This window comes from Merops nubicus, unplaced genomic scaffold (genome assembly GCF_000691845.1).
Source record: "Merops nubicus isolate BGI_N331 unplaced genomic scaffold, ASM69184v1 scaffold9141, whole genome shotgun sequence".
NCBI lineage: Eukaryota > Metazoa > Chordata > Aves > Coraciiformes > Meropidae > Merops > Merops nubicus.
In genome coordinates, this window is record NW_008588971.1 from 1 (window position 1) to 11,703 (window position 11,703).

Genomic DNA, 11,703 nt, shown 5'->3' on the forward strand with positions numbered 1-11,703 from the left:
CTGTGGGCAGTCCGTGCCGGGACGGGACCGCGTTGGACTGGTGCGTGTGTGGGGCCGAGGCCCGGCCTTCCCTCCTCACGGGGCTGCCCGGGCGTCTTTGGAGCATCCTCAGCTTGCTGTCGGGTTATTAGCTGTCTGTAATCACTAATTACGTCCCTTTTCCCCGAATTGAGTGCGCGGTGAGTGTTACAGGTACCGTAGCAGGTTCTGGGGGGCCTGCTGTGGGCTGCCCGCGGGGATCAGTCATGGAGCTGACTGTCTGCAAAGCTTAAGACGTTTAAAATCAAACTGTGGGTTTATTCCTCATGAGGAACTCTGACTTCTCTATTTCAGACTTCTCTTGCGACGTACCTTGGTACTCGCCTGAAAACAGAAACTGGAAATTCTCTGTAGTCTTGTTTCTAAGCCTTAAATAAGAACTACTCTTGTTCAAAAGCAGTCTTGATGTTGTGTGCCATCTAGAAATCTATTATTTACATTCTTTGGGGAAGTCATGGGCTCAGATATGGATAAATGCACAAAAAAAATGAGTCAGAATGGTCACTATATCTAGAACTCTGGGGAGGTGTCGTCTGAGGAAAATTAATTACCCTGTTTTTCCAATTTGTGTCTGTTAGATTTACAAACACATCTAAACCAGCAGCTGCTAAGATCTAGTATGAGAGTTAGACTTTTAAATGGCGGTTTGATACAGATCTTTGGGGGGGTTTCTTATTTGGTTTTCTTTTTTGTTTCATTTTAAATGAAAGAAAAGCCCATATTCTGCAAGAAAACGAACATAGGAAAAACCCTGCACTTGGCTGACAGTCATAGTTGCTGTGTGTGTGCTTCCAGCTTTGAAGGCTTAAATACAATCCCTGTCCCAAGAGAAAATGAGGCTTTTTTTCCTAAAGAAAAATCACCTGTAAGGCCATGTCCAGGGGTTTGGGGGTGATGCTTATTTCAGCTTGCTACATAAGGTAACCAGTAGGGTGAGAACCTTCACTGTAAGACTCAGTAGAAGTTACCTGAAGTGTGACAGGTTAGTTCCCTTTACAGCTGTTCTGCTTATTTTTCATTATTCTTGTATTTTATTATTGGAGGATGAATGCAGAGGTCGGTGTTGCACACAAGGAGGAAGAAAAGTGTTTTTTCCCAGAAGAGCCCATGCTCTCTAAGGACTGTAATCCCTCAGCTCCCCTGGCTCAGCACAACTCAGTCAACGTAGGATTGATCTCTGAACTTCCCCCTCCTCCCGGGGACAGTTTTGAGAGCAAACACCTTAAATTACCCTCAGTTAGTGTGGTGGTTTGAATACCTGAGCCTGTCCACAGCCGTTTCCCAGTGAAAAGCTGAACTGGGAGTTATTTCTCCCTTCCCTAGGGCAAGACTGGGGGGGAGCCTGGAAGTGAGGAGCAGCCATGGCAGCCGACGAGAGGGACTACAACCTGACGGCGGAGCAGAGGGCCACCAAAGCCAAATACCCACCGCTCAGTAAGAAGTACGAGTGTGAGTATCTCCCGTGCCAGCGGGCAGGCGTGCCCGGGGGGAGGGAAGGAAGGGAAACGGCAGATAGATAGGCTTTTAACCACACGTGGGGGGGTTTTGCTGTGCTGCTATCGTGTGTGTTTAGACCGTGGGATGCATCTGTACTTGAAGTAATAGAGGTGAGCTATCTACAGTTGTCTTTAGCACAGATAAATGCCTTTCTTGTTGTAAGCACTAAAAAAAATGAAAGAAAAATAACTAGTGAAGCCTCGCCTTGAAAACTTCACCATTTCGAGCCATTTCTTAGCAAGGCAGAACATTTTTCTACCTCTCTTACACAGGACGAGACATTCGAGAGCGTGTTGGCCTTGTGCTTGTTTTTTCTGCTGCATAAACGACTTAAAGATAATTATCTCCCTTTCCCCACCCCTGGAATGTCTTCTAAAAACATGTGGAGGAGTGGGTGGCAGCCTGAGGGCTGGGTTAACCCATTCAGTGTCTGACTCTTGTCTGTCTGGAGGGACAGTGCCTGTTACTCTGCTGGAATCCTTATTTTTAGGATGCATTCAGATCTTTCTTCGACAGCAGTGTGGAAATAGGGTGACCTGTACACAATAGTCATGCTGTTTCCATAACTGGAAGAGTTTTTACTCTTCTCTTCCATCCAGTGGAATTTGTTTGCTTTAGAGACCGTTGTTGAGAATCCATGAATAGTGTGTGAACCATCTAAACAGCATCAGAACAACCTTGCAGTTAGAGAGATCATGGTGGAGTATTTATCTTACATCCCAGGTTAGCTCCATTTCTGCCAACCTTGTATAATTTATTAGTTCTCTCATTTCTCTAAATGAATATAAACGATGTTCATGTAAAACAACTCATGCTTGGGATGTTAATTCCATGTTATTAATGAATGCTCCTATTTTGCATTACATAGTTGGGTTGTTTTTTTAATTCTCCTTTTTGCATGATGGGTGTTTGTGGGTGTGGGCAGGTATATTTCCTCACTGAGCTGGAAATATTTGCAAATCTCATCCTCTGCATGAATAATTCTTAGTCCTGCAGACTTCAGCAAGACATCTTTGCTCCTGGTTAAAGTCTCTTTTTATTGCAGCTGATCTGGGGGAGCCTCTTGTGTTGGAGCAGCAGCACCTCACACGTGGAGCTGTACACACAGGGGCCTGACAGAATCCCATTTAACAGAAATAATCCAAGATTCCACCTTTTTTTGATCCTGTAAAATAATTACAACTCTTTCACTTCTTCCAATGAATGCAAAAAGTTTTTGTTGTAGCAAGAAGAGCTGATTTTTTCTTTTTAATTCTCTTTTTTGAAATACATTTGCTGATGTCATGCCATTTCTGTTTCCTTCCCCCTCAGATCTGGATCACACAGCAGACGTGCAGTAAGTATGGGCAGCTGGGGTTTCTCAGTGTGCCAAAATCATTGTTCCTTACACTGCTCTAAGTCTGGAGTAACTGGCAAAGCCTGGTTGGAGTTGTGCCCCTCCTGCAGCTATGAAATGGCACCTGCTGGGTCTTTCTGTGGTCAGTTTTGTTTCTGCTCTTGGGAAAACTGTCACCTTGGGTTTCTTTGCAACTGTCTGTACATTAGAAAGTGTTGTTGCATTAGGAAAGAAACTTGTGATTCCTTTTTTTCTTCCCTCTGGTGCTTCTGAAATGTCTTTTGAGTTGATCTCTCCCTTTTAACCAAATTTCTTCTGAGCAGTCCATTTTTTAATTGCCATCAATTAGCCATGTTAGGAAAGAACTCTTGTTGTCTGGTACAACATTTATTTTCTATATTCTCTCAAGAAACTCTTCTTGCAAACTGCAAGAAGGAAAACCTCTGTCACCATAGCTCTAGAAAAGCAAGTATTTGAGTTCACTCACTTCCTCTGCATGCTCCAGTTCCTCACCTGCCTATTACTTGGGATTTTTTTCCTCCTGTTATGACCCAGCTGGTTGTCCCTTGTCTCTTTAGGCTGCATGCCTGGGGGGACACCCTGGAGGAGGCATTTGAGCAGTGTGCCATGGCCATGTTTGGCTACATGACTGACACAGAGACCGTGGAGCCCCTGGAGACAGTAGAGGTGGAGGCTGAAGGTGAGGTGAAGCTCTGTTGGGCTTTTTAGGTTGGATTTGTATGAACAGTGAGGGAGAAGGGTACTCAAATTCTGCCTCTTTACGTGTAGTGTTGTTGCAGTTAATTAAAACCTAATTAAGCATCACTAATCTTAATCTTCTAATAGTGCCAAAGCTGGTACTCTTAAAAACCTTGTGTGTTCTTGCTGGGACAATCAACTAACTGCCTTCTGTGCCTCACCCATGCAGGACATGACATGTTGTCTCTTCTCTTCCACTTCCTGGATGAGTGGCTGTATAAGTTCAGTGCTAATGAGTTTTTTATACCCAGGGTAAGTGTCTTGCTTTGATCTCTTTCTATTTGTAGGTGGAAGCTTTTCTCTGATAATACCAGCTCTGAATCCAATGTTAATTGGGGGGGGGAAGGGATACAGCAGATCACTTAAGCACAAGACATGGAGAATTGAAAATACCAGGGCAGGAGGACTGGAGAAACAATCTGTTAACCTTTGTTACCACAAACACCAGTTATTAGCTGCTGCCAGAGGGTAGGGGCAGGCCTCTTCCCTTTTCTCTGATAATACCAGCTCTGAATCCAATGTTAATTTAGGGGGGGAAAAAAAAGGGATACAGCAGATCACTTAAGCACAAGACCTGGAGAATTGAAAATACCAGGGCAGGAGGACTGGAGAAACAATCTGTTAACCTTTGTTACCACAAACACCAGTTATTAGCTGCTGCCAGAGGGTAGGGGCAGCTCTGCTGCCATTGTGTTCCAATCTCTGAGGCTGCTCAGGTTTAGATTCCATCTGAACAGTGGAAGATAACTCTTGGAAATGGGATTTACTGAGAATTTCTGCCTGGAGATAGATGCTGCTGACATATTTCTCCTCTTGCTTTCCCTGCAGGAGGTGAAAGTGGTTTCCATCGACAGAATGCAGTTCAAAATAAGATCCATTGGGTGAGCTGAAGCCATCAGTTGGGTTCTGAAAGTGCACATACTGCCTTCAGAGTGACCACTCTGCCACACCACGATGTGCTAGAGGCCACTGATGCTTCTAAAAAGTGTAGTGTGGACTTCATTTTTTCTTCTTTTGAGGCTTTAATTGAAACTCTCACTGTTCTATGCTCATCAATGAAACTCATGATAACATTTGAGAAGTAGCACCAAAATTCTAACCACCTTTCTTCTTTTTGTCTTTCAAGGTGGGGAGAAGAGTTTTCTTTATCCAAACACCCTCAGGTATGTGGTGGTTCATCTCTTTAGGGGTAGGGTGAGGAGGGGTGGTGTCTTTTAAATCAGACCTCTAAGTTCTCAAGAGATCCAGGTTTAAACCCATCTAAATGGCATCACAGGCACTGAACTTAAGATCTCCCTTTCTGCCTGTTTTTTTTTTCTGAATGCATTCTGGAAGCTGTTGACCTGAGCATCTGATGCTTCCTCAGCACTAGTAAAAGTCAACCACAGGCTTCCTTTGTGATGCTGATAACACAGTAAACCAACCTATGCTCAGAAAGTGTCCACAGGTTTGATTTTTCACACTATTATCTTGGCTTTTTGCTTAGTCAGCTTTTGCTGCCTTTTATTTTTCCCTGAAGAGTTGCTTCTAGCAATTCCTTCTCTCCCCACCAGCTCTTCAGCTGTGGCAGTATTAGCATAGCAAATGTTGATGCTCTGTCAGAGGTAAGAGGAGCAATTAGTAGCAGTCAAAAGGCAATAAAATAAAGGAAGAGCTACTTACTCTTTGGCCTGGCCGCCAACTTATTCATCAGAATAAGTTTTTTGGGGAGAAAAACTATATAAACTGGATAGCATTTGTAGGGGGTAAGTACTGTGTCTTATAATGAACTGCTACAAAGGATGTAATTTAGGAGATCCATGGGTTTGTCTTTCCTCTCTAGGGCACAGAGGTCAAAGCTATAACATACTCAGCAATGCAGATCTGTGAAGATGAAAAGCCAGAAGTCTTTGTCATCATTGATATTTAAAAGGAGAAAGCTGTGGTTGAGGGGACACTTGTCACTGGCTGGCAAAAGTCCCTTGAAAACTGTAATCCCCATGGAAGTAACTCAGGAATTGGCCAATCTGAGCTGTAAATTGAAAGGAAGAGTTGTGGGGAATGTCAGGCTGTGACTGAAGGGTGGCAACACAGAGAAATACCTGCATGCCAGGAAAAATAAATATAAGATGGGGTTTGGAGGGGGTCTTAAGATGGAAAAAGAGCTAGAGAATGGTGAAAATTTCAGGAATGGTGGTAGTCAGCTTTAAGGCTGATCCCTGTGTTGGGTGCTATGTGAATTAAGCAGAGAAATGAGGGGAGCTGCTAGCTAAAATGTCAGCTTTTTATAGGGGGGCAGGAGATGTTCATCTACATGATTTTATGTGCAGATTTCAATATTGAGGTGATACTCTTGCTCTGTATTTTATAAAGGGTCCTAAATACCTGGAGTAGGTCAGATTTAATGTAGAAAAATGTGTGACTGTTGAAAGGACACCTGAGTAGATGGATGCAAAACCCAAACCACACCTTCTAGACTACTTTTGATAAGAAATGCTCGTGCCAGCAGGTGGTGCTGAGTTGCTGTAAATACATTTCCACCTGAAATCCTAAAGCATGGGACTGTGTTCATGGAATCCTAACATCACCTATTATCACCCCAAAAAAGCAGAATTTGCCAGACTCTCTGGCAGTTCACTCCAAACCATGTCTTGTAAAAGATGATTCTCTTAGAAAAATCAGAGTTTGGATCAGCTTCTTGTTCTTCTTTTAGAAAGGACAATACAAACAAACCCCTCATGTCAAAGGATTATGGACTGAATCAAAATTGATTAAAAATAATCAAGTGTGTTTTCAATCAAGCAAATGCACATTCCCTGCTGTGGCTACTGGAGTGTGAGAGAGGTATGGGACCCTGAGTGGTTTTTTTAATTGTAAATGCTACAAGTGCCTCAGCTCTGGAGGGAGCATGGGATTTTATTTTGTTCTAAAGCCACCTTCAGGAGATGTGGCTTTATTTCCATGTTGTGAAGATTAAGGGATAAAATCCCTTTCTTTTAAAAGAAAGCTCCCACGCTGAAATAAAACTTGGACTGAAATAATTCATGAATTTGCATGTGAGTAATTTTTGGCCAGTGGATTTTGTAACACTAATTACTGTGCTTTGTTCTCTGTGAAGGTGAGTGATGTTTCTTTTTGTAAATAAGAACACTGATACCCCTATTTGATGACAACAAAAAGTAGGATTTTCACACACTGGCTTTTATTCCCTCCTCAGGAGCAGCCCCAAGGGTTCCAGCACATACCTGCTATGGAGGAAGAGTGAGGAAGGGATAGCTGGCTGTGCTCTCACTGAGCTGGGGCCCACTGAAACATTTAACTGTCTGAAAGTGGTTAGTTAAACAACATGCTTCAGCTGCAAACCCTCCTTTTCTCACTGTTAGTTGCCCATGTTCTGCAGGGAGTTTGTGTGCATCTCTGGGTGTGGTTGTGGCTGCTCTAGGAGCCAGATCCAGAGGAGGTGGAACTCCCAGGGCACACTGGACTGGTGGAAGCACTTGCCAAAGGATACAATTGATGCAAGATGAGAGGAGTTTAAGGGTAAAGTGGTAAAGTACTTGGAAAAGAATGAGACCATATATTGGTGGTTAGTAAATGCACAAATCCCAAGTTAAGAAAACCACCTAAACTGGAAATTGCTGGAGCTGGGGAATTAGGGAATTAATATATACAGGCTTGTCCTGCTCTCACTTTTCCCTAGGTATCCATTAATGGCAACTGCTGGAGACAGGGAGAACCTTGATGTGAGTCAATATGGCCATTCTCAAATTCTTTACAGGGAATTTTTGCTTGCTCAGCAGTAACCTCAGGCTGCAGATTCTACAAACAGGAAAGGAAACAGCATAAAATGAGACATGAGACCAAACAGAGGCTCTTTCTCAAGAGTACCTTCTGGGAATGCCATTTTCTGCTCCCAGGCAGAATCCTTCTATACATTCTCTCTGAGATTTGTTTCTATCATTTTAGTACTGAGCATTTTTAGTTTCTCTAGCAACTGGAGGTTCTCTGACACAAATGACTGGGAAAAAAATAGGATTGCTAAAAAAGTGGAAGAGACTCCAGAATTAGAAAGGTTGCTTAAACCCTAAGGGAAATCATCCTCATAAACAAATGTTTTTATGCTGACTACCAAGCAGTCATTCAGCATCCTAAATTTATAGGAGCAGGAAAGCTTTTCTAAAGTAGCTCTGGGATCCAAGTCACAACTGTCCCACTGAAATAAAGGGACTTGTCCTCTTCTCTTAGCATAAGATAGAGAGGAGTTTAAGCAAATATTGCATCAGTCCTGAAAAAATGGAAAAAATCTGACAACTATACTTTAAATATTTGCAGTTTTATTTCCTTGGAGCCACAGTAGTGTATCTTTCAGTATTCACAGTAGAAAAAACCCCCTGCATATCTAAAAAAGGCAAGTTCATACTATCCAAGTGCACTATGGATGCTCTGCTCATTATTCTCCTCTCTATGGCTGTGTGTATCCTTTAATGGTGCTTTTCTGAACCATCAGAAGCAGTAAGCTCTGACAAAACTCCCAAATTCCACTTGTTTTCAAGTGGAAAGGACAAATTCAAGGACAAATGCCACTTGTTTTCTTTGCTCCTGGCTCAAGAATTTTCTGAAGGGCAGAGACATGTTAATGACATGGTCCAAAAAAATGTGGTTTCTTTCTTCAGTAAGACTCTTTCAAAGCAAATAAATAACTGTTTATTAAAAATCTATAATGTAGGATCCCTGTAGAACTGTATTTCAGTAAGACTTTTTCAAAGCAAATAATAAATAACTGTTTATTAAAAATCTGTATAATGTAGGATCCCTGTAGAACTGTAAACTAGTTCACACTTTTATCATGAATAGGAGCTCTGAGCAAGTTTTTGGTGAAATATACATCAATTTTTCTAAGTAGTTTCCAGATAAGCACTTTCTGGGTGTTATTTAGAAGCAGTTGAGTGTCTGTAATGCAAAACAATCTTTTTTTTTTCTCTTTTGCTTCTCAGAATTCTATCAATATTTAGTTTTAATGAAAGTAATAAACCAACATTAGTCTGTAGACACAAGGAATTTAATCTTGAATACAACAATAACAAAACCACAAACAGATCTACCTCAGGTTTGGTTTCACCTTTTCATCTGGAACGTCGCCGTTAACGTGTCGGACGACTAGATTATATGGTTCCTCCTCCATGGCCTCTTCATCTGATTTCTCTTCCTCCTCCAAAGCCCATTTGGAACTTTTGTTTCCCGGGGAGACAGGAGAGTGTTCTGCATCTAAATCATCCGGGATGCTGTCAAAATTAGCTTCTGAGAGACACTTGTGGCACAGTCTGTAGCGTCTGGTTCCTTGCTGAACGATGCAGCCCGTGAGTTCGGTTACGTGGCACTTGCACTTCCTGCAGATCAGTTTGCCAGCCTGATGGATCTAAAGGGATTTAAAATGTGAAAACATCAGCGTTGGGCCAAAAGCAGATTTTCAAAATGAACATTTATTTAGGGATTTTAACAAGAAAACTCGAAATAGGATTTGCCAACTTATTAACGAATCATAAAAATTGATGTGCAGCGAGGACGCTTTTGGGGTCTCAGCCCTGGAAATGACTGAGCAGCTGGCAGCAGGGGCAGCCTGTGGGGTTTCCCCCAGGCTGAAGGGGAGGGACGTACAGTTTGGAAGTGGTTCCTTAGGTGCTCGAGGCGGGTGAAGCGTTTCCCACAGGCCTGGCAGGGGTACGGCCGCTCCCCCGTGTGGCACCGCAGGTGCCGCTTCAGGTCCGCCCGGCGCTTCACCGTGTGCGTGCAGAAGGGGCACTTGAACCTCATCCGAGGGGGGTCATCTGTCAGAGAAACACAGGTAGGGGCGTCAGGGAGCCGGGCTCTGTCTTTGTGTCGTCGTTAAGAGGGTTTTCCAGCTTAAGTTTTTCTTCTGGTCTGGCATTAAATGGGAAAAATCCAAAAATATCATCGCCCAAACCCAGTATTTCTCATTGAAGGTGTTGAGCAGCCTGTGGAGTGTGTTCTTCTAGTTCAGGGAAATTTTAGACATACAGATGACCATAAATACATATCTGTTATATATAGTCCTCATACCTGCTTCTTCCACCAGCTAATCTTTGACATTTATAACCTCTCTATATATAACCAGGATGCACAAAGTCTTACCAATATGCAATTAGGATAAAATATAGATAGGTGAGTTTCCAAAGGAATGCAGGTAAGAGTACACCTGCAAACCTCATTGCACCATCTCAGGCAGATGATGTCAGTCCATCAAGAGCACAGGTGCTGTTTGTAGTGTGGTTGTGAAGTTTGGGCTGGTTGGACCTTAAGTGAATGCAGTGTGCCACCAGCGATGGGACCTTCATGGAGGACTTCTGAATTTAGGGTGAACACCTCTATTATTATACTGAATGCCAGGAAAGGCTGGACTAGATGATTCTTGAGGTCCCTTCTAACCTGATATTCTACAGTTCTATGATTCCTGACAAGTATTGGGGATGTTAAAAGAAATTCAGTCCTTCAGGTAGGTCCCTGTGTCAACTACAGCTCTTGAGGCTTCATTCAACTCCACTCGTGCCCAAATAACCTGGCATATATTGTTTTAATTTTACTTCTACCCGAGTCAAGCTCTCTGATTCTAATTCTCATGCCCTGTTCTGGCTCCAAGCCTCTCATTCTCAAGAAAACAACCTGCAATTCTAGGCATCATTTTGTTTTTCACACGACCACAACCAATTCCCTCCAAAAAGATCATCTGGAATTCTTCCAAATAAAGCCAAACCTTGCAAAACCATACACATTTTTTTTTTTACCTTTGTTCCAACTACCCATTACACCTAATATTGTGGGCATTGAGGTGTACAGTTCCTCTGCCTTTAATTCCATGAACTCGGGAGTTCTGGAAAGTTCTTGTTCTAGCTGAGCCACAGACCACCTCTTCGGAACACTCTCTGATTCGCGATCGTATCCGTAATCGTTGTGATCAACCTCATTCTCAGCATCACACTCGGCCTCTTCTCTAACCTGAGAGAGGTGCCCGGGGTCTGCCACGCTGCCACCTCCCCCGGCCCGCTTGCCTTTGGGGGCTTTACACTGCCCAGAGTCGCGGGTCTGCGACAGCCCCAGGTGCTTCCGACGCCTCCTCGCCGAGCCCTGTTTCCTGCCCCTTTTCAAGAGCTGTGTTTCTGCCCGCTGGAGGATCACTGGAGAGGACAAGTAGCTGCTGTAATTGCTCCAGGAGTTCTCGTTCGCCGCATCGACCTTTTCCTCCGGGATGGAACAGGAGCGCCGGGGGTTGCTCTTGGCTTTCCTTCTGGAGCGATACAGAGGTGGAGGGGCAGGTTCAGCGGTGGGGCTGTTGGCTGAAAGGCTGAGGTAATGATCCTTCTCTTTTTCATTAATGTCCAGCGAGGACTTGATGAAGGTCTTACACACGTTGAGGATATCAGTCATCTGCAGGTAGCTGGCAGCCGACATCACTTCGATCACGTTTTGGCCGGTTAAAGACAATACTCCCGAATACACAAAGTCCAGGATGACCATAAATGTCTCTGGGGAGAAGACCTCGAACGTCGCTACTGTGGGCTCACTCGGCTCCTTGGAGCCCTGGGAAAGGAGCATCTTGAAGTAGCCGCTGCTGGCAAAGAGCACATTGCGGTGTGCCTTGAAGAGCTTCCCCTCCAACAGGATGCTGCAGTCACAGAACAGATCTTGCTTCAGATCTGTCTTCCGCTGTTCGTTCAGCTGCTCCAGGAGGTGAAACTGGTGGGAAGAAATCTCCATGCCAGGCAGGGAGTGAGGGGAAGGCTGGCTCTGAAGGGGAAAACAAGAATAATCGTGACATGTGGCTGAATCCTGTTTTAAAGAGATGAGCTCTGTTTTTAAAAACATGAACGTTGTGCATGTTACTACATTACAACTACATCTCCAAACTCCCTGTGGACCATACCCCCCATCACAACGCAGGGGAAGAATGATCTAAACGAGGTGAAAAGATGCCCCAGCATCATTGCAGCGTATCCAAACCGAACTCCAGTGACATCGACGACAACGGGAACGGTTCACGGGGTGAGAAGAACTTGGACCCCCTGCCGCGGGCAGGACCA

At 43.9% G+C, this 11,703-nt stretch overlaps 2 protein-coding genes across 2 annotated transcripts; one reads left to right on the forward strand and one right to left on the reverse strand.

Annotated features, from left to right (window-relative positions):
• The first annotated feature begins 1,381 nt into the window (after nucleotides 1–1,381).
• ZBTB8OS (zinc finger and BTB domain containing 8 opposite strand) lies at nucleotides 1,382–5,540 on the forward strand. The gene is made up of 7 exons (XM_008949427.1): nucleotides 1,382–1,488; nucleotides 2,848–2,872; nucleotides 3,451–3,572; nucleotides 3,801–3,883; nucleotides 4,460–4,512; nucleotides 4,758–4,794; nucleotides 5,454–5,540. The coding sequence occupies exons 1-7, from the start codon at nucleotides 1,401–1,403 to the stop codon at nucleotides 5,538–5,540; spliced, it is 495 nt and encodes a 164-aa protein (XP_008947675.1). The 5' UTR covers nucleotides 1,382–1,400.
• Nucleotides 5,541–8,708: 3,168 nt separating this feature from the next.
• On the reverse strand, nucleotides 8,709–11,380 carry ZBTB8A (zinc finger and BTB domain containing 8A). The gene is made up of 3 exons (XM_008949428.1): nucleotides 10,411–11,380; nucleotides 9,266–9,435; nucleotides 8,709–9,026 (listed from the first exon to the last, which is right to left on the reverse strand). The coding sequence occupies exons 1-3, from the start codon at nucleotides 11,378–11,380 to the stop codon at nucleotides 8,709–8,711; spliced, it is 1,458 nt and encodes a 485-aa protein (XP_008947676.1).
• Between the last annotated feature and the right edge of the window lie 323 nt (nucleotides 11,381–11,703).

Bases quoted from the DNA above. Each gene is read 5' to 3' on its own strand.
- ZBTB8A (XM_008949428.1), bottom strand. From the start codon at position 11,380: ATGGAGATTTCTTCCCACCAGTTTCACCTCCTGGAGCAGCTGAACGAA. The intron at 9,436-10,410 runs GTAAAAAAAAAA...TTTCTCTGACAG, and splicing joins AATGGGTAGTTGGAACAAAG to ATGACCCCCCTCGGATGAGG. The intron at 9,027-9,265 runs GTACGTCCCTCC...AAATCCCTTTAG, and splicing joins TAAGGAACCACTTCCAAACT to ATCCATCAGGCTGGCAAACT.
- ZBTB8OS (XM_008949427.1), top strand. From the start codon at position 1,401: ATGGCAGCCGACGAGAGGGACTACAACCTGACGGCGGAGCAGAGGGCC. The intron at 2,873-3,450 runs GTAAGTATGGGC...TTGTCTCTTTAG, and splicing joins GATCACACAGCAGACGTGCA to GCTGCATGCCTGGGGGGACA. The intron at 3,573-3,800 runs GTGAGGTGAAGC...TCACCCATGCAG, and splicing joins AGTAGAGGTGGAGGCTGAAG to GACATGACATGTTGTCTCTT.